This window comes from Esox lucius, chromosome 3 (genome assembly GCF_011004845.1).
Source record: "Esox lucius isolate fEsoLuc1 chromosome 3, fEsoLuc1.pri, whole genome shotgun sequence".
Lineage (NCBI taxonomy): Eukaryota > Metazoa > Chordata > Actinopteri > Esociformes > Esocidae > Esox > Esox lucius.
Window position 1 is genome coordinate 4,659,587 of NC_047571.1, and position 23,286 is coordinate 4,682,872.

A 23,286-nucleotide genomic window follows, 5' to 3' on the forward strand; every position below is an offset into this window, starting at 1 on the left:
TTCTTCAGGTGTGATCCATGACTGGGCATTACAGTTCATATTATTTGCAGAAATGATTGCAACTTTCAAAATATGCCGTTTTAAAAAAACATTTATGATCTGATGAAATAATGCGAGGAAGGGTTAAAACAAAAAGCAGTAAGATGGGGGCTGGTTAGAGGAGGGGAAACAAGACTGATTTATAATGAGTAATGACTGTCGGCTCCACCTCTTCTTCCACTGACTCCAAAGCCCTGGCCTGTACTTACAGATCCCATCAGAGGAGGAGTGCTGACTGAGATCCACTTTAGCCTTTCAAATCATGAATAAGACTACGTGACAAACTGATCAGCACTCCTCCCGACAAGAATCTTTGTGAAAACAGGGTGAATGATCAGCAGGCATACAGGATTTTTTGTTTCTCCATTGATATTAATGTGAAAAATTATTTGAAACGACTGCACTACACTAGTCTATACCGGCTAGTCCACTTATTTGAAAAGGAAGATGATGAACATCCAGGGCTAGAGTTGAAGAGCTCTGTTTTACCCAGATCAACTACATGTGAGAGCAGACGTCCTGCCGGTCATCCGCCTTAGTCACCTTTTCTTCCCTAAATGAGCCCCTAACTTCATATATACCCCTGCTCTCTCTGGGTCCTCCACTCAGTATCGTCTTCAACACCATGCGGCTTCACCTGGTGCTCTGAAACGGGCATGCCCGTCACTACCCAATGGCAGACTGTAAGGTGCTGATATGGTTTTCATATTTTTTGGGTTCAGGCCTATTATTCACTTAAAAGGGAACTCTTGATCGCCAAATATAAATAAGAAGAAAATACTCATTATGTGCTCCAGTGGCGTTGTTAGGCCTGGGAATGTACATTCAAAACCCTCTACTTTCTGTCCCGAGGGGCAGGGGGTGGTTTCTAAGCCCTGAATGTATTGTGTTTTCCATTCATTTTTTGATGCGTGCAACAGCAGACACAATATTTATCCAAAATCAAGCTTTGTCAGACTGCAGTTTTTTTCAGACACATAAGAACAGACAAGACATTTCCAATATGGATGTTTGTGTGGGGATCTGACTTCCCTTGAAAGTCATGTTTTTAATGATAATTTCTCTTTAATACAGTGTTTGCCGTGACCTAGTATGATCTGTGATCTTTGACTACTGTTAATTTCCTGTTTGTGGTTTTGTATGTTTGTTTGCATCTATTTCTTGAATCCCTTTCACAGCAGCACAATAAACTCGACTGACCTTTCTGGCACTGCCCCCCCCCCCCCCGCCTTTCTACCTCCTCCCTGCCTCTCTCACGCCCCCCTGCATCCCTCCCTCTCTGCCAGTAAATTAATTTTATCCTCTGAGAACCTCTGCCATATACATAATTCAGGCGTAATTCTCCAAATGTGTTTACAACGATGGGGATTGGTTAACAATCCAAGTCACCAAACTCCAAAGCAAAACCCATAATTTATAAAAAAAAAGAAATAAAAAAGAAACTGTTATTTTAAAATCATATGTGAATGATATAATGCTGGAAAACAAGGATCGGATTGGAGAAAAACTGAGTGTTCCCTATAGTTAGGACTATGTCAGAGACCCAGGACAGTTAACGTGATATATGAGCTGGCTTGGTTTATATCAGTCTAATGTTCTGTCTTCTCTGTCTCTCTCTCTCTCTATTAAATTAGCTCCGAGATCGTTTAGAATGCAACAGAGAAAAGGCTAGAGACAGAAGGATTGGCCTTGGCCCTACACTCTTAGAAAGAGGGTTCTTCTGCTGTCCCAGTTGGTAAAGAATTAATTGTTCTTTTATGAAACCGTTTTTGTTTCCAAGTAAAACCCTTTTGGGTCTGCAATAAAGTCTCAGCATTACAGTTAGCTGTTTCATTGCGAGACCAGAGCAATGAATCGTGCTCACTGACTAGCCCAGGAGCTAGGAGCCTGATAAGAATCAGTAAAGCATCAAATGTGCTTTGGGAGACACCTACAGTGGGGAGAACAAGTATTTGATACACTGCCGATTTTGCAGGTCTGTAAGTCTGTAATTTTTATCATAGGTATTCTTCAAATGTGAGTGACGGAATCTAAAACAAAAATCCAAAAAGTCACATTGTATGATTTTTTATTAATTATTTTGCATTTTATTGCATGACACAAGTATATGATGCATCAGAAAAGCAGAACTTAATATTGGCTAGGCCACTCCAGGCCCTTGAGATGCTTCTTATGGAGCCACTCCTTAGTTGTCCTGGCTGGGTATTTCGGGTCGTTGTCATGCTGGAAGACCCAGCCACGATCCATCTTCAATGCTCTTACTGAGGGAAGGAGGTTGTTGGCCAAGATCTTGCGATAGATGGCCCCATCCATCCTCCCCTCAATATGGTGCAGTGGTCCTGTCTCCTTTGCAGAAAAGCATCCCCAAAGAATGATGTTTCCACCTCCATGCTTCACGGTTGGGATGGTGTTCTTGGGGTTGTACACATCCTTCTTCTTCCTCCAAACACGGCGAGTGGAGTTTAGACCAAAAAGCTCTATTTTTGTCTCATCAGACCACATGACCTTCTCCCATTCCTCCTCTGGATCATCCAGATGGTCATTGGCAAATTTCTGACGGGCCTGGACATGAGCTGGCTTGAGCAGGGGGACCTTGCGTGTGCAGCAGGATTTTAATCCATGATGGCGTAGTGTGTTACTAGTGGTTTTCTTTGAGACTGTGGTCTCTCTTCAGGTCATTGACCAGGTCCTGCCGTGTAGTTCTGGGCTGATCCCTCACCTTCCTCATGATCATTGATGCCCCACGAGGTGAGATCTTGCATAGAGCCCCAGAGCAAGGGAGATTGACCGTCATCTTGAACTTCTTCCATTTTCTAATAATTGCGCCAACAGGAGACAGCTGAAGAAACCTTTAAGGTTCCAGATAACACCTTACTTTTCATGAGCATACAGAGAGAAGCAGAAGGTGGAGAAAACCAGTATGGAGACTTGATAAGGAGCCTGATGGCCCTTTTGTGTCAATAAATGGAAAGGTCTCCTATTCTAATCTCAGGGCCAACATGAAAGAAGAAATATTTTGTTTTTCTCTTGAGAAAGGTACTTAACCCTAATGGCACTAGAAGAAACTGTCTCATTGACTAAAATATAGAAAGGAAAGGGATGGATTGATATATAGAAGGGGAGAGTAGGCAATGAAAGAGACAGAGGAGGACAGGCAGCGAAAGTCAAGAGTGATGGCCGTGGAGAGAGAGCAGGGGGAATATGTAGTAAATCTGACTGGCTCTGAAAGGGTTTGTGGCTTAGAGGGAACAGATAACTGTCTCCTAGGAAGTGTGGGGAGACATGCATGCCGCAGGGCCGAATGGTGAAGTCCCATAAGGGTCATGTGGGGTCGATGGGTTGGACCCACGTGTTCTTAGTTGTCATTGTTTCCAGTAAATCACAGTAGCGTATCAGACATTATTTTCCCAACTGCCTTTTTTGGACTCTTACTCCCTTCTGTAACGTAGAGTATGCTGCATTCTGAAGACTCCTGGCAATTTTTAAGTGGCTCTTTTGTCAATATTACATTGCATTAGCTGAACTTCAAAGACGAGCAGCGACACCATTCTCTGCGATTTAGGTCTAACTGAATGAGGACGAAGCACTCACTAGTTCACTATGGTTCGACACACATTCTGGCTTGTCTGTAGTACTGCCAATACCAGGATGTATTGCCAAATACATAGGAGAAGAAACAAGGAGTCTATATGTGGTAAGAGTGTGTGTGTGCGGCTGTCTGTGATGGATGTAGATGTTGGATGTGTTCTCTCCGTGTGGTCCCCAGAGAGGTTAGCGGGATATGGATGGAGACAGAGCGAATTTATACTGATGCACAACTTACCACTGGTCGTTTTGGTGAGATTACACGTGCGTGTACACACACACACACACACACACAGTGTTTTTTCAATTTTCTATTTCTTTTTTCTAGTGTTCAATGCTTCTGGAGAGACTTTAGGAGTTAGGCGTTATGAGTACTTTCAGATGGTATTTTTGTCTCAGAGACAATTGGTTTTCTGGGAAGTTTGGTTTGTGTTCAGTTCATTTCTTTTTTAGCATTTGAAGTCTGTATGTGGCTTTGATATTTTCTGAATTCGGTTTATCACAGAATTTGGCTTGTAAATAATGCTTGTCGTTGTTCTAGTGTTTTTCATTAGATATCAATATCTATGATGCCATTGTTAAAAATATCATTTAGACCGTAATTCAGTGTCATTAATGACCTAAAATGGACAGTCTGCATTGGCGAAATACCTTTTTGGACAGGCAAATTCATTATATACAGTGGTGTTCAAACGTTTGCATACCTTTTGGACAATTGGTAAAAAAATATACCATTTGTAAAGAAAACATGAGTGAGATTTTATTTCGTATAAGATTCACATTCAACTGTAGGTCATAACAGAATGGCACAATCATAAAACAGAACATGGCAACAAAGAAAAAAATGAACTGACCCCTGTTCAAAAGTCTGCATACCCTTAATGCATAATATTGTGTATTGCCCCCTTTAGCATCAATGACAGCGTTCATTCTTTTGTAATAGTTGTCTATGAGGCCCCAAATTCTTGCAGGTGGTATAACTGCCTATTCTTCTTGGCAAAATGCCCCCAGGTCAGGTCGTCTTGCATGAACCGCTGGTTTGAGTTCTCCCCAGAGTGGCTTGATGATATTAAGGTCAGGAGACTGTGATGGCCATTCCAGAAACTTTACCTTTTTCTGCTGTAACCACTGGAGGGTCAACTTGGCATTGTGATTAGGGTCATTGTCGTGCTGGAAAGAGTGTCCCATGCGCAGCTTTCATGCAGAAGAATGCAAATTGTCTGGCAGTATTTTCTGATAACATGCTGCATTCCACTTGCCATCAATTTTCACAAGATTCCCCATGCCTTTAGAGCTCACCCCCCCCCAAAACATCAGTGAGCCACCACCATGCTTCACAGTGAGGTTGGTATTCTGTTCACTATAGGTCTTGTTGACCCCTCTCCAAACATAGCACATATGGTTGTGACCATAAAGCTCTATTTTGGTCTCTTCACTCCAAATTATAGTGGGCCAGAAGCTGTGAGACGTGTGTCAAGGTGTTGTCGGGCATATTGTAACCAGGGTTTTTTGTGGCATTGACAAAGTAAAGGCTTCTTTCTGGCAGCTCGACCTTGCAGCTCATTTTTGTTCAAGAATCATCATTTGCTTCTTGAAAAAAAAAAACACCATCGTTTTCAGGTTACCTGTGGATTGTTTTTTGTATCCTGAATATTTCTTCTGGCAGTTTTGGCTGAAATCATTCTTGGTCTACCTGACCTTGTCTTCGTATCAAGAGGTCCCAGAATTTTCCAGTTCTTAATAAATGATTGAACAGTACTGACTGGCATTTGCAAGGCTTTTGATATCTTTTTTTCCATCTTCATGAAGTTCCATTTTCTTTGTTACGCAGGTCTTTTGACCATTATTTTTTGCTCCCCCTGGCTCAGTATTCAGCCTGCTCAGGGCATCCACATGAGAGCTAACAAACTCATTGGCTATTTATACAAAGACACTACTTATTTTACATTCAACCCTGTTGTTACTGAGCTCATAGATCTGTCTTTGATATGGTAGCAGTCTTAGCCAGGTTACAGTAGCTAGTATATGTTTTTAGGTTCAGCCAGGGCAAATTCTTGACACACTCCCATAAAGGGCCTTTGTGTGGAATTTCTGTCGATCATTGATACTATACATAAGCATCATCGTTCATCGCAACAATTGACTTCTGTAACTCATTCAGTCACATCTGGCCTAACAGTAGCTTTCCTATGATCCAGGTAATGTGGTTGTAGTTTTGTTGCTTTTCAAGTTATGCACTAAGCTCCGAAAGATGTTCAGTGAAATGGTTTTATACTCTTCCCAAAAGGGTCCTTCTATGTAATCATATCCCTGACATACTTGGAATGCTCTTTTGTCTTAGATTCTTTCTTTTGAAAGTCACCACCATACAATGGCACAATTCAGAGTGAGCTGTATTTATCCTCAATGATTCATTTTAAGCAGGCGATTGACTAATTTCATGCACGGTTGGAGTCAATCAATCATTTGTGTGACTCATTGAGGTAATATATTGCACCTGAACAAATGTAGTATGGGTTTGAATATGTTTTTAATCTGATAATTAATATTTCAGTTTGTTTGGAAATAGTTGAACGATTTTAGATTTTTCCTTTTGATTTCACATGGTGCTCAAGGCTTGTAGATCAGCTGGGGGTGGAGGATCCCTGTTTGTTCTAAATGTGGAATTAGTGTCAGGAGCTGAATACCTTTTCAAGGTGCTGTGTGTGAGCCTCTTTATAATTACCTAAGTCAGTAAATGGTACAATTGTGTATATGCCTTTCACATTGTAGTCCTGGGTTCACTTCTCTCTGCCACATTATACAATGGTGTTTTCAATCACCAAGCCCACTTTTTCCACACTGACCTGTTTTTGGAAAAAATATTTTTAGAGGATGACTCTGGGTTACTTACCCAACAGGTCACCTACCTTACCTATTGGAAATTAGATGTAGGGACCTTGATTTTGCTACATTTTCTATCTGTCTATAATATAAGTGTTATTTGCAGGGCTAATGTTAGCTTATAACTCTATAAAGACAGTACATTTACGCTTTGTAAAAAATAATACTGAAATAGACTAGCCAATACAGTAGGATAAACCCTTTTTGGGTGCCTATACTTTTACACCATTTATCATGGTTAATTATACCAGGTTGGCCTTTGAGCTAACCGCTAGCCATTCCAGAACAATGGTATTAGCATAGCATAGCCTCTATATTTTCTGAATACTTGGTTAAACTATAGTTTCATATAACAGATGGTCAGACCAGACCTCCATAGCTTATTCATTAGTGAGAAAACATTTCTCCAGCCAATTCCCCTAGTTAGTATCCAAACCGAGACTGGGCCACAGTCTTGACCTTACAGCCAATTAAGCCATTGGAAAACATGAACCTTTTTCGAAGCAGATTTGAACCAGCAATCGAATGATCTCTGCTTTTTCACCTACTGCCTTCTGTTGATCCAGCTGAGCCATCCATGGGGTGATAATGTTTGTGTTGCCATTTAGAGTCAGTTGTGTCATCAGTGGACTTCGGCTCACCTAGCACAGATATGAATGCTCAGTGGCAATTTATGATGGTGTAGGTTGCATGTTAGTGTATGTGTGTTACCTTTGTTCTGAATGATAGTGGGTCAACAGGTCTGAGAAGAGCAGAATTTGAACGTATGATTAGAGATGAATAAGCCGCTGATGGTATTTCGTACATCACCCTTCATTAGGACATCACCAACAGAGGAGCATGAATTCATTATGTTCAACACACTGAGTATAATTAACCTTTAATGAATCCACAAAAACAACATAAATGTAATTTGACATCCAATATTTTTTGTAAGGGAGTGGTTGCTTGACTAACAAAGCAATTGATTATCTTTAACCTAGTTGCAGGACTGACCATGTCAATATATGCCAAAAAGCTACCTAATTTGGGCCTCAGATTTGAACCAGCAACCTAAGGTTCTCTGACTTTCAACAACAGCCCTCCACTTTACCAACTGAGCTATCAGAAGTGTGAGATTTTTGTTTGAGTCAGCACTTTCGTATTGACTCTAATGTGAAAAATTATTCTTCAGTGGCCTGTGCGCTGGCAGACACTGGGTTTTTGTTCCCATGGTTTCACACCCTTGGGTTGTTTAGTGGATGTGTGTACATTTGTGTGTGTGTGTTTATGTGAGTGTGTGTGTATTACATCTGTCCAGAATGAATAACCAGCTTTGGAAGATGGCCCAAATAGCCAGAGAACATCAATGACCTTAGCTAATGCAAGGTGCCTTATTGATAAACCATACATATCATAAAAACATACATACCTAAACAATTCCATTATGGCCTGTTATGAAACAAATTATAATGGGAGAACTTTCACCTACTGCATTTACCAGCTGAGCAATCCAAAAAAATGTTTTGTGATAGTGTACATAAGAGAAGATTAGGTCTGCGTTCCTTTTATAGAGCTTTCTGACCTATGAATTGTCTATTCACTGGTAGATTCAGTTGCTGATCCCATGGTTCAAAATGATCTGGTAGTAGGAAAGCAGTGGAAAATAAGAAGCCAAACTAGCCAGAAAACACTCCTTTCGCACCAATAAAAAGACTAAATCAGCAACCCAGGGAACTCTCTTAATCAACCCACAGTCCGCCGCTCAACCAACTGAGCTATCGAATGAGTGTCCTTTCAGGAGACACAGTCCAAAATTAAAGCCAGCAGTGGACAATAAGGGGCCATACTCACCGGACAGCCCTTAACCCCCCCTTCTCACCCCTACCCAAAATGCAATGTGAGAGGGGTGACTGAGAAAGTTCCCCTGTTCTGATTCCTAGATAAACAAACCCAGCGGATACCCTGGGACCACCACCTCCATAAGTAAGGCAATACTCCCTCAGGGCCAAACCTGGCCTGGGATGAGCTGGGATGGGTCGGACACTCTCTGGCTCTTTCCCTCGCTCTTTGCTCCTCTCCTTTTAATTCCCTGGCCTCGGAACAGACCTAGGATACACATGGACCTATGAGACAGGGACGATACAGTGACACGAGAGTGCATGGGATTATAGATATTTAATAGATACACACACACACACTATCCTTATAGGGACACAGGTAATTCAAATTTACAAAAAAAAATTCCTTAACCCTAACCATGAACCCAAAAAGCCTTAATCCTAGCCCATAAAACTAACCCCCAAACCTTACCATGATTGTAACTTTAGTTTTAAGCATTAACCATAAGCTAGACACATCCTATTTCAGTATGGTGACAGGCAAAAAATCTTACACACACACACACACACAAAAAGGGTAATGAATGTCAACACTGACATTCATTACAATGACAGGGACATACACATGTCAACACATGCATGCGAACCCAGAACATATAATAACACACATTGTCTTGCCTCGGGTAGGGGAAATCCAATTTCATTGCCCTTCCTGAATATAAACAGAACACATGCCTTTGTTTTCCCTGTTGACTGAACAGCTTAGCAAAGTGCATCAAACCATGGTATCCTATGCCTTCATTCTCCGGGCAATCGGCAGAGGAATGCCTGAAATGGAATTGCTGACATTTTTGAAGATATGTATAACGAGAAAGAACAGGTGGTTAAAAACACACATGCAGGGACACGCGCACTTTCCTCGTCCATACCCATGCCATCATCAAGGTTAGGAGATAATTGATTTATCTTTGCATTGTCGTCTTTGCCATCCATCAAACTGTCGTCTGAACGGTCAGTGGGCTTAGACTGCCGATTCAGCCTTCATATCATAGGTTCTTAGGACTTTTCTTTCCATTTGTCCCTCACTCGCTGGGCCCGAAATTGTCTGAATATTTATTTGTGTATTTGTTTATTCTCCCTACAAAGACTTTTTTAGTTTACATAGTCATGTGTTTAGTTGAGGGATTAGTTAGGCTGATTTGCGTTTCCATTACTGTTTTAATTGCGACCTCACCCAGTCACTGTTGGACGCCTCACTGACAGAAACACCTTATATTGAAACCCCTTCAAAAACGTTTCATAATGGATAACCCGGAAGATCTTTCGAGGTTAAGGCAGGCCCTCCCTTCCTCTGGCCCTTTTCTACAATTCATTGCCCTAATGAATATAACCCAGGGTTTGTTGTAATAGTGAAAGAACAGAACATACACAACTGTTGTTGACATGGAGTGAATGTTTAAAGTTTTGTCTTGGCAGAAGACTGTGTAACAGCTCTGTTGGCTAAGGCAACACTTCTGAAAGATTTAGCAAAAATCTAATCCACATCGCCATAATAAACCCTGCCGATGTAAATGCTTACTATTTTCTGAACAGGTCGTAAATATATTGCAGCAGATGTTTGTTTTACGCAGTGTACCGTCCCCACCAGAAAAGGACACGTGTGCGTTGTGGGTCGTGTCACTTTGTGCAGCTTAGCTCAGGATGTGTTGATGTGTATAAGGTTGCTTGTGTGCACAGCTGTCGTGTCTGTTTGGTTTTGTCTTTTAGGAGCTTGTCAAAACTCTCTGGTCTTTTCTTCTGGCGGTGTCTAAGACAGATCACAACCTCTTGTTTCTATCTGCTGCAGACGTTGTCCATTATTATGGGTGTCTGTGCACGTGTGGGTGTGTGTGTGTGTATTGTAATTAATAGTGGGGTGTTGTGAACCTTACAACCTCAGACACCACCCAGTCTGCCGGCCCGGCCTGCCACAAACACAGACACACACCTACAGACCTCCTGAACGCTTCCCTCACATCAGATTTGGGGGGGGGGGGGCGGTTTGAACAAGGCCCAACAGGAGTGTGCATCGTCTGGCCAAGGCCCAACCGGGTCCTGCGGTGTCTGAATGGGACCCAGACTGGCCTGTAAGGATATAATTCGTTTTGGTGTGTACTGCAGTTTGTGTGCATTTGTGCGTGAGTGTTTGTCTGTTTGAGCTGTTGAGGTTTCTTTGAATGCCAGCTTCCAACATGAATTAGTCTACATTTTTATAATCCTCCTACTGGGTAGACCATTTTCCTCTTTTTTGCTTAGTTAGTTTAACTTGGCCTAAAACTGTTACAGGCCACACAGAAAATGCTGTAAAACTGTGCCAAGCTGAAATCTTATTCAGACCACATTAACCTTTTCCCAAGTGTTCTTGAACTAAAACCGATTATTTTATTGACAGTTTACATGTTTACAAGTGGTCCAGTGTGTTCGCCTTGTGAATGATTAAAATGTTTGTTAATCCATTTGAAGAACTGTAAACCTCATGGCATGATACAAAGACAATTCAGTACTTTTTTTGTCCCCATAACTATAGTAAAACCTTTACTACAAATATTTTATAGGGCCCCATGAGGGTAATGTCAATTTCCGGCTCAGGGTTTAGGTTTAGGGTGAAACTTACAATTAATTTTTGAGTTTGAATTTCGGGTTCTTTAAGGCCTAGGCATTGTTGGTTAAGTTTAGGGTTAAGGTTAGGCGTTACATCTAGTTATAGTTTAGGCATAAATGTTACTTTTTTGAGGTAAAGGTCAGGGTTAGGTTTGGAGAAAAGTTCTAAACACCCAATGGGTGTTACATATGCACAGGAGCTATATATTTACTTAAACTAATTAGATTAGGGTTAGGTTAAGGTTAGGGTTAGGATAAGGGGTTAGATTTAGGGTTAAGATTAGGGCAAGGGAGCATGCAATTTAGTTTTTTGGGCCCCATGAGGATAGAAAAAGAAAGGTGTTTGTGTGTGTGTGCGCATTGGCGCACGGACATGAGTTTGTGTGTGTGTATGTGAGTTTGTGTGTGTGTTTGTGCTGGGGGACTTCAAGGGTTAAGCAATAACACAACCATCTCTTCAGTGACCCACTATGCCTCCTTCGTGTGCTCCACAGCTGCTGACATGTTTGTATTGACCAAAGGAGAGAGAGAACATACAGTGCATGGTGAGGGGACATAAACAGAAAGACTGAGACAGTTGAAATGAAAGAGAGAGGCAGATAAAGAGAACGAAGCAGAGAATTAAAGAGATAAGGAGTGAAGGAAACAGGAGGAAAGACACAGAGAGATGGAAAAATTAGTCTGAGAATGAGAGGCAGAAAATCAAAGAAAGTCGGCATTACGGTGAGTAATGTGGAAATGGGACACTTTCTTAGTGGTGTGAAAATGTGACACATGAGTGGATCCATTAAAAAGCTTAAATTTCACATTCTGTTAGCATGCTGCTGTCCTTCTGGGCAAAGATGTAGGTATCTCTGCTACATGTGAGCGCCTCAGCCACTCACCTCATTCGTGGCATAGCCATGTCACTCAACAGGTCTTACTCAGTCAGGAATAGCCCTGCCTTTATGTGGAAACCTTTAAACCGCCTTCATTAGGCACACGTGATGACTGGTCGTCCTAGGACGCACGCACATGCTAGCCCCAGGGGCTACAGCTATACATAGGCCTCCCCGTTAAGTCTTTGGAATATTTCTGCTTCTCTGGTGTTTACTAACCCCCTCCGTCATCCCCTTTTAACCTTCGGAATATTTCCTTATTTTCTTGTTCCTTTTTTGGCATGAAAGACAGTGCCTGTTTACGTTTTGTTCATTTCATTGTTTAGTGAGCTGGTGGGCAGACAGCGTTTGGGAGGTCCTGGGCGGAAGTTTGTGCATGTGTGTGTGTTTGTTTGTGAGTGTACTGTATGTGTTTGTGCCTGGAGGGTTTGCAAGCACTTCCAAACAGGTCCCACACTGTGGGAGTGAATGCATAAATCCTCCTGTGGTGTCTTTAATGTTTTCTGCATCTGAGTACTGAAGCAATAGAAAGGCCAATCCAAAATAAAATACTCTATTAAACAAACCGTGTCTGAAGAGCAAAAACGTCTTTCAAATAAATAGTTTTCATGTGAGCCTAAATCTGTATTGGAACAGTTGTAAATCACAGGTTGCCTTGTTATGCTGTTGTAGTGTGAAATCTCCCTCATTTAGAATTATAGAATACATTACATGTTGGAAATGAATGACAGCAGCAGTGAATGCAGTAAGTAAAGCTCAGTGCTTGGGTAACTCAGAACATAAGAATATTGGCTTACCGTCAGGTGCTCTATTAAGTTTTGTATCCATATGTGTTAAAGGGGTCGTTTGCCATTTTTTACATTTGGTGTTATTTTCACACTGTTCTTATAGTTAATCATATAGTTAATCCCTAAAACCATTTTAAAAAAGTATTTTGTAGATTCTAGACTATAGGAAAATATGTCAAAGCATGTCTTTATAAATGCTCTACAATGTCTTTCAGTCACAAGGGGAACATGATGCCATGTGTACCAAAAATCTTGCATAAATCAGGCAACCCCCCCCCCCTCCCCCAAACATGCCTAAATCGTGATCAATCACTGGAACTAATGGTTCACAAGAGATTGCCTTTATAATGACATTGGTGTTACAATGGGCCAAACAGACAGTTAGAATGATACAGATGGCATATAAAAATTTGAGCTGGTTTTACAATTCGCACCAAAATAATCCTGCAGCAGCAGAAAAGTGTATCTGGATTTTTATTAAATGGAATATTTCTGTAGCAGTGAATAGATCTTCACAAACCAAGTCAAACATTTTAAAGTGGAAAAGAATATTAATTAGAAAGCATTTCAAACCTTTAATGAAATACAAGAGGGCCTTTTCTGCTGAAAAAGAAATTCCCTCCAATGAAAGGATGATCAAATTACAATAGAGCATCTGTAAATATCTTTTTTCCACCCTGCCACCCAGTTAACCATTAGACTGTCCATCTGCCTAATAGGAGAACAGTTAATATGGCCCAAGGCTTTTAAGCCAATGAGACAGAATTGATTTGGGTTGTGGGGTGGTCATTGACTGACCTGGCTGTCTCCTTACAGAGGCTACCAGAAGTTTAATGGCTTCAGAGGAGATATACTGATCATCATTACCTATGGGGAAAGTCAACTCTGGGACGTTCACACAAATGCACAGGTCGTCTTGGCAATAACTCTCTCCTGCTGTCCTTGTCTTCTCACAAAATCTACGTATCTGAACGTGCTCCATTTCAATTAGCCCAACATCCATCCTCTTCTTTCTTTCTTTCAATGTGAGTGTAGATACTGTGTGTGTCTGTGTCATTCCCTTCATGAAACTGTTAGTTTGTTTCTTTGTCAGCTGTCAGATGGACAAGGACATGCTTAAAGACGACACATGCTGACTTCTGTCCGCTTCCTCCCACTTCTACAGGTGTACAAGGACATGCTTAAAGACGACACATGCTGACTTCTGTCCGCTTCCTCCCACTTCTACAGGTGGACAAGGACATGCTTAAAGACGACACATGCTGACCTCTGTCCGCTTCCTCCCACTTCTACAGGTGGACAAGGACATGCTTAAAGACGACACATGCTGACCTCTGTCCGCTTCCTCCCACTTCTACAGGTGGACAAGGACATGCTTAAAGACGACACATGCTGACCTCTGTCCGCTTCCTCCCACTTCTACAGGTGGACAAGGACATGCTTAAAGACGACACATGCTGACTTCTGTCCGCTTCCTCCCACTTCTACAGGTGGACAAGGACATGCTTAAAGACGACACATGCTGACCTCTGTCCGCTTCCTCCCACTTCTACAGGTGGACAAGGACATGCTTAAAGACGACACATGCTGACCTCTGTCCGCTTCCTCCCACTTCTACAGGTGGACAAGGACATGCTTAAAGACGACACATGCTGACCTCTGTCCGCTTCCTCCCACTTCTACAGGTGGACAAGGACATGCTTAAAGACGACACATGCTGACCTCTGTCCGCTTCCTCCCACTTCTACAGGTGGACAAGGACATGCTTAAAGACGACACATGCTGACCTCTGTCCGCTTCCTCCCACTTCTACAGGTGGACAAGGACATGCTTAAAGACGACACATGCTGACCTCTGTCCGCTTCCTCCCACTTCTACAGGTGGACAAGGACATGCTTAAAGACGACACATGCTGACCTCTGTCCGCTTCCTCCCACTTCTACAGGTGGACAAGGTGTGCGGCCCATCAGCTCAGGAGTCGGCCACTGGCACCCGCCCCGACCCCACCCCAGGGGTCACGTCTTCCCCGGGGACGCCATCCAGCCACGCCCCCTCCGTTCCCCCCTCCATCCCCGCACCCGAACAGCTGATGGGACGACTAGCCCACTTGAGGAGGTAAGGATGGGGGGACAGACGGAAGGGCTGATGGAGAGATGGCAAACCGTGGCCAAGTCAGATCCTTTCTTCGATGCCTGAATATCATTTCTCTCCTCATGTGCACAGGCGCAGAGTTTGTTTTCGGTCAAAATGCTTAAAAATGCGTTTTATTTACGCAAGGGTGATGTGGCTCTGGAGCTTTGCATGCTGTGTCAGCCGCTTGTAATGTCTGGGAGGAGGAAAAGGAAATGTAACCCAGTCCAGACGACAGAGGACAATATTATTATAACGAAACTGAAAAGAATAATGTATGTTTTATGACAGGATAACCATTGATCATACAGATGGAATGATGGCCTTTTGGGCTCAATTTCAAATGACACAATATGCAATTGCCCATACATGCGCGCACGCACACACACACACACACACACACACACACACACACACACACACACACACACACACACACACACACACACACACACACACACACACACACACACACATTCATACATACATACATACATACATACATGCACATACACACACACACTCACACACAGTCATACAGACATACAGTGGGTCACACATTCATCACCCACAGCTGACACGGGATGTTGTGTTTGGCTTTTCGTCCTCTGAAGTCCCTGGTGTCTACTGCCCTGGCAGGACCCTGGGACAGTGAGGGTGTGTGTGTGTGTGTGGTGCGGGGGGGGAGGGTATGAAAAGGGACGGGCCTGTTTATCCAGACTCCCATTACCCCAACCAGGCCCTATCATCACATGGGCAGCACACGCACAAACACGAGCGTCTCCTTTTGGACCCTACAACCAGGTCCATGAATCAAGCCGATGGTGCCAGTCTCGCTGACAGTCGTGTCCTGGCGCTGCTGCGGTGCTCCATGCCAATAGTACCCAGCACCCAGGCCTCTGCCAGGATAGCCAAAGCCCACTGGGAAGCAGCCTCCTCGCACTCGGTAGTTTATACAGCGGCAGGGCCATGAAGCCATTATCCACTGGAATACATTTGAATGGAAAACAACAGAGAGGGATAACAGTTGTATTATATTACAATTCTATTTTTTGGTATAATTATATTATGATAACATGAAACAAACTGAAAGTTACACTCCCAGGCAAATGTGATGGGTTTGTTCACTTGGAGGGAATTAACTGCATGCTTTTTATTATTTTTCATTGTTTCCAGACAACCATATTTTCAGAAAAATAAACGCCCACATTCTTCTCAAATGCACATTTTATTCCTCGCTTTAACAATAATTTGAACACAAACAGGTGTGTTTTTTCAGGGTGTGTGCGGGTTGTGGGGCTGGTGTGTGTGTGGGGTGGCCCACCATGATCTCTGCATGTGCATGACTGACCCTTGAACCTTGTTTCTAGGGGTCAACAACTGACTATTTCCCCCCCCTCTACCTCCCTCCCCTCCTGGTTTGGTCTTGACCTCCTTTTGTTCCTCCCTTTCTTTTGGGTGTAATCTCTCCCTGCATCCCTCCTGCTTGTGACGTCCTCCTCCCCTCAACCGGACCCTCCATCCCTCCTCAGTTCATTCCCCCTGAAACCCTCCAAGAACGATAAACCTAGAAGTCTGAAAAAGATCTCTAGGTAAGCGTGACTGACATGCACCTCTCACTGTTCTCTTAGTGTCAGACATTAATGTCTGTCAAGGTAATCTCTCTGTCTGTTCTGTCAATCTTATCCGTCTGTCATTATCGCTGTATCTCTCCCTGTATCTCCGAATCTTTCTCTCTGTTTCTGTGTGACGGCTGATGTTTTCATCAGTATTGGTTATCTATCTCACAAGGGATAGGAATGTCTGTCTTCATGTCTGTCTGTCTATGTGTGTGTTTCTGCCATGGGTTTTAGGTGATAAATAATATGATGTAACCCTTTGAAAGTCTGTCTATATTTGTGAGGATCACTGTCACACTCATAGGGTCATATAATTAATGCGGTCCTCTTAACTTGGCATAATGACCTCATTCCTTCGAATGGCTTTATCAAGCGCCAGCTCAGAATTCTGCAATTTTCTGGCCAAGTTGTCACTAATCAAAATATCTACATTAGGGTTGTCAATGTTGCGTTTTAAGAACTAATTAATCAGAAACGTAGCCCATCAATGTAATAATGGTGATGCGCTTAGTTTCTCTGTCATAATCAAAGCATTTCACTGTTAGTCAAATTCAAGTGACCAATTCACCAAAATGCAAAGATACATTGTGGGTAGTATAGTGCTGTGGATCATATTTGCACCATGAGGAGCAAGCGTTTTTCTAATACAGTACCGATTGACTGTCCTTGCTCTGACAACCATCCCTTCGTTCTTTTTCCCTCCATCTCGCTCTGTCCATTCTGCTTCTCTCCATCCCAGGGAGTTTCTGACCTACATCCAACGCTACAAGTCCTTCTTTGCCGCGTTGCCAGAGATGCTGTGCGAGGGAGAGATGGTGGTGGAAGACTTCACCTGCTGGAGCGGAGATGACGTAGTGGAAAGGTAAGACTGGACAGACCTCAACCTGTTCTCTTTGGATCCGGTTCATCTGTCTGTCATTATAATAACACACGGGAACTGAAATGAAGAGACCCCTATCCAGTGTCTGAGCCATTTGTGTGTGTTGGTGTAATATGTCTGTGTGTTTTTTATGAAGCTGGTTTTAATCAGTGAGGGAACGCAGAAGTCGTTAGAAGCGTCTTTCACCCCGTTGGAAGAAGTACTCCCTTCTCTGTCTTTGTCTGCTTTCTCTTTTTAATTTATGAGCTGTTTGTTCCGTGCTGATTTAGGGGGTGTGGCTATTGATCCTCTTTTCTGTGTGTGACAGCCACTCATCATCTAGACTTGAATGTGTGTTCGTTTGTGTGTGTCCAGGTCGGACAGCTCAGAGGGAATGCTGTTCTTTAAGTTCTTGTCTCTCTCTCTGGAAGGGCTTCGTAAGCCATTCTAGAGCGTTCTCTCCCGTGTATCATAATGACAACACCGAGTCCTGCCCTGGCCCCTGCCTGGTTCTGGTTACCATGGCAACCCCAAATCTTGGCAGGATTCGATCAGTTTTGACTGTTCAAAGAGTGAAGAAAAGAGAAATAGAAAGTGAGAGAGAGAGAAATCTTGAATTCCCACCGAGTCAAACAAGTAATTGTGAGATTCTGGCCTGTGTTCATTAAGAGGGATTATCCTATACATTACATTGAGATTTACACATGGAATAGTATAAATGTCAGGCACATGAGAAGACGCCTATATTTTCCCACTGGAAGGCTTCCACTGTCCTGCATTGGCAGGGGTCTTTTCAGTGGGGGAGAATGAAGTGAGCCCTATGCACTCAAATGTACACAGCTGAATATGGTTACACACATACACATGACTGAATGTGATACAATCACACATGCGCAAACACACAAAACACAAATGAATGAGAGACACAGACACACACACAAACACTTCTTTGGCCAGTGGCCATTGTTTGATAGAATGGGTGTGTTCTCTGTGCCATTTTAGTTTGGCCCATGGAGCATACCTCAGTGCCTGGCCCATGGGGACTGTGGGAGCAGAGGCCAATATGCGTCTGATGAAGGGAACTATTTTCTCTCTTCTCTGGCAACGGTAGGATTTAGACAGACTGAGAGGAAGACAGACTGGGATATGGAGAGAAGAAAGAAAAACAGAGGAGAGGACAGCTCTAAAATGCATTTTTAGAGCTTCACTTAGTGAAGCCACGTGTGTCAAGCATTCTGACAGTATGCTTTTTTTTTTGAGACCATCCTCATTATTTTCTGGTTCAACAACAGTGTTAGTGCAGAGGTGTGTGGAGAGCAGAGAGAAGAGTTAAAGAGGTGTCATGGAGTGTGCTGGAACAGTCAACCAGACACTGAAGTGAAGTCAGCTCTCAGCTTTGAAAAGACATAGCTCATGTAATACTTTCAAAGGCAAGAGATCTTCAGCAGCCTGCATACGAGAGAGATAAAAAACATACATATTGTCATGATGAGATAACTGACCTATACTTCATTTCAGTAAATCACTGTATCAACTGAGAAATTCACTATTTGGTCTCATGTTGCACTGTTAACCCTTGATTGCGAAGTCAGGAAGTTCTCATATGGCTTTGTATGGGAAGTGTGTGACCATTAATGAGTGTGTGTGTGTATGTGTGTGAGTGAGAGAGAGAGACAGGGCAGGGTATAAAGGGGGTTTGCCCCTGTCGGTGCCCCCTCTCTTGCCAATGTGTCCCTGACCACAACTAGAGGGGTGGGAGTTGAGAGGCAGGGAAGGTTGTTGGTGGTGGTGGGGGGGGGGGGCTTGGCAGGATAAAGGCCCATTGTGGAGAGAGTGGTTTGAGGCACAGCCCTGCCGTGGGGACCCCCAAAGCCTGGAGGGTGGAAACAAAGACCATCCTGTGAGGTGGTATGGGAAAGACTGGTGCCATGGGGTACTGTAGACACTCACCCACCCTGCATGGGAATGTCCTGGCCAACACCGGCAAACCCACTGGAGAAAAGAGAGGAAGAAAGAAAGAAAAGGAAAACAGAGGAGAGGGGATGGGAAGAAAGCAGAGAAGAGAGGACGGGAGACGAGAGGATAATGTGGTTTAGGAGAGGAGGGAAGATCAGAGGAGAGGAGAAAAGGGCAGAGGAGGTGTTTAGTATGCTTCCCAGATTACAACACTCACTGTTCTGTCCCATTACAATTTGTGCACTCAATATGTCACCACAATTTGTATATCTAAGTTTGACAACTTATTCATTTGCAGAGTATCCACACACACACACACACTAATGCCTCAAAGTATGTCGAAGACACTGTGGATTAAATTCTCTCAAATCTAACCTCTGATGACAGGTGGGCTGGAGAAAGACTGATTCTTTGTGTGTGTACACAAGTTGTTTAACTATACTTGAGAATGAAATGGTCATCAAAGGTCCTTGTTTGGTTTAGGTGTTAATGGTCAGGTTTAGAGTTTGGAGTTAAGGTTAGGTTTCTAGGAAATGTTTACAGTTAAGGATTAGGGTAAGGTTAATGTTAACATTAGGGTTAGGATTCAGAATAGATAGGATTTGGAATGCAAATAGGATGTGTGTGCGCATAGATTCATGAGTGTGCTAACGTCTCCATGAACTGATGAAATCCCATCTGTCACAACAGGATGGGCTAGCCCAAAGAATCTTATATTGGCGTCAATACAGGCACCCACACAACCCCATGTGACAATATTACTTCCATCTCTCCCCCAGGCCCAACCTGGCCTCACAGTGTGCATCTGTCGCCCGCAAAGCACCGCCACCTGTTGCTCCACGAGAGCTGTGGCCCTTGCCAATCGGGGTAACAATTACTTTGAGGCCTCCCACTACATACACCCACACCGGTCTGACAAAGGCCACCCTGCACCAAGCCCAACACAGGGCCTACTGATATGTTGTGTGAGGAGGAGGGGTCAGGTTGGGAGTGTTTGGTACAGTAGACAGGTAAATGTTAGAGTGGGATACCTCAGAGCTGATTGTTAAGCCATGTGTTCGGTGTGGAGGACAACACGTGACTTTAGTGTCTCCTGAATGCCCCACGTAACTAGAAGGCTATGACAATCTGTTTGTTTATTGCTCTGACATCTGGTACTCATTCTGGAGGTTGACTGCTGCACAAGAATTCACCTCTATCACTCGTGTATATCACTCTATCAGTCTCGGTCCATTTTTTATCATCTTTCTCTTTGTGTCTTTCTTTCCGATATGTCAATGTTTCACTCTAAATGTAAACACACACACACACACAATGTACACACGTACGTAAACATAGAAATGTATGCCTGTCTGGACTCTCGGAGTAACCACAGCGTTGCCACACACACAAACAGTTACACACTCACGCACATGCACACAAACACACTTATAGTAACCAATAGCTGTGATGCAGACACAAACACACGTATGTCACCACCAGTGACTTCCTGTCACTCAAAATGTGGGAGCAACCTGGAGTGGAGGGGTTGAGAGAGATTAAGAGAGAGAGATTTTAAACAATACTTAAGACCAGTCTGTTTGTTTATTTGACCATGGGAAAAAAATCTTCGGCGAAAATACTACAGTGCAGGTTTAATTAAATTAAGCCCTAACTATAAGTCACTCTGGATGAGAGCATCTGGTAAATTGCTAAGTCGCCGCGTAATTGCAGTGAGACAAAAAGAGACTAAGAGGAAAAAGATATATTAAGTTACAAGAATTGATCAAAAGTCAGAGAGACTTATGTTTACTTGGTATTTACTCAGTATTTTTAAGTTATTTATTATTTGTTACTTTTTCCCATTTGCTTTGGCAATGTTAACAAATGTTTCCCAAGACAAATAGAAATCTAATTGAAATTGAGATATGTAGAGCAAAAATACATTAAATTTAATGAATTGAGAAAGAAAGAGGGATAGAAACAGAGAGAGAGCTGTGGACACTGTGGTCATTCTGAAGACTTTGGGCGGGACATAAACAGAGATTAATTCATTCTGAGGATTTAGGTAGAGTGATTTTCATTGAAATTCAGGGGATATCTTACATACCAGTGTGTTTTGGCTTTGGAAGTCTACATACTAGCTCTGATCAAAAGTCTGTTCTGAACTGAGCTTTTCTATCTTTTGGGTCTCTCTCTCTTACCCCATATGTGGTTGTCACACCATCAATCTGTCCCTTAGCAAGTCATGTTAGGATAGCTAGCTTTATTTAGCCTGAAAAATAGGTTTTGCCTTGTTTTGTTCATCTAGAATTGTAGTTCCAACCATATAGCCGCCCACACAACCAACTATCACATGGTGCACTGAGTACCAACTGCTTATATTGCCATTGTAATTATACAACAACTATTCAACTCTCTTCACCCATGACACCAACCACTCGGCTACTTGTCGACCATCACTTTCCAAGGTAACGTAGGAAACTTTCACTACAGACACTCTTCATGATCAATAACACCTCAGCAGAGTGCCACAGGCTGGTAACCTCCATGCTTCGCCGCATTGATGTAGTAATTTGTGCAAAAGTAGCCCCGACCAAGTATTGAGTGCATAAATAAACATACATTAGGAATCCTTTGCCAGTGTTTTGAGTTAATAAGCTTGTTAGAGCTCTTCTTAGGTCGAAATGTCTGTATTGTAAATGTTTTATTCTAATATAGAATAGATACTGGATTTTTGATTTCCACAGTCTGTAATCTGTACTCATTAAAATTTAAACAAAAAAGGCTTAAAATGTTTCAATTTATGTGTAATGACTCTAGAACATATGAAGGTGTCACCTCTTGATTCGAATTACAGAAGAAAATGTACTTTTCCACGATATTCTAATATTTTGAGATGCACCTGTACATTGTCTCTGGGTGTATTGTAGATAATATTATTGTTGGGTAGCTTTTAGTGTAACATATTCAAAATGTTGTGGGCTGCACTAGTTAGCCTTTTTTCCATGACTGTCAAACACAGAACAAAAATACCATAACCATGAAATAACATTTTGTTTGGGTATTTGTGTGTCAAATTAAACATTTTAAAATAAGCTTTTCATTTGACGTATAATATAGTTATCATTTCTTGAAGAATGTTGTTACATTTTGGATTGTTTGCGTAAAAAAGTAGGTAACTAACCAAACAAGCAAGCTAGCAAACGATCTAAACCTTATGCTCAAAGCAACAAATAATTTCTGAACTTTATGCTTATTGCTGAACTTAGTTGGTACAATGCGTTCCTGATGCAAATTTAAATAGAAAGTGTACAGTTTTTTTGTCAACATTTTACCAGAGGGATGAGAAAGAGAGGATTGGGTGATAGAAAGAGAGGGATGGACTGACTGACCGACCGACCAACTGACTTGACTTAATGATTAACATGGATCTTCTTAGTCATTTAGCGGATATGTATACAGAGTAAATATGCTAAGAACACATTCTTATTTACTCCAGTTACCTGGGATCAATTAGGGTTAAGCTATATGGGTTTTCAGAAAAATCCCTCTTTGTCATCTTTTGTTTGAAAGTAAGCTAATGTTGCAAAATATTACGATCAAAGCATGAACACTTTCAGCTGTCCAATCTGTCCCAACCATAAAACATGTCGGCTTTTGAAATGCACTAGTGGGGATGTCATTCTGTCACTATTTTTATTTTAAGCGTTTGAAGACACAATGTAGAAACAATTCTACATTGCCTCAAGCTAACTGGAAAAGACATGTGTTGTTCATCTGTCTCTCAAATAACAAATGCTTTTTCAAATAATTTTGCTTTTTCAATATTAGCTACTATTAGTACCAAAAAGCAGGAACATCCATGTTTCTTGTACAGAGGCATGCACAACCCAAGATATGAATCATTGTGGCTGCAGGTGTAATGCAGAGAGTTTCTCTTCAAGTTTGTGGGCTGATCAAAAATGATTGCCAGGTATGCAACATTAGAATATTAGAACCTGTCTTCCCCCATTATCCCCCCATTGAGTGATAATTGTTATTAGTTATGTTAGCAGACAGTAAATGGACACTTTCATCTGTTTGACTGACAAAAGTAAATGAAACAAT

The 23,286-nt window shown here is 42.3% G+C and overlaps 1 protein-coding gene across 2 annotated transcripts in view; it reads left to right on the forward strand.

Moving 5' to 3' along the window:
• Positions 1-23,286, forward strand: part of LOC105018053 (glypican-5) — a 179,959-nt gene that overhangs the window by 51,415 nt on the left and 105,258 nt on the right. The window contains exons 4-6 of one of the 2 annotated variants that reach the window (XM_034291477.1): positions 14,579-14,748; positions 16,296-16,355; positions 17,122-17,244. In XM_034291477.1, coding sequence (XP_034147368.1) covers positions 14,579-14,748; positions 16,296-16,355; positions 17,122-17,244 — 353 coding nt within the window. The remainder of the gene's footprint in view (positions 1-14,578; positions 14,749-16,295; positions 16,356-17,121; positions 17,245-23,286) is intronic. The other variant, XM_034291478.1, reaches the window with a different exon arrangement.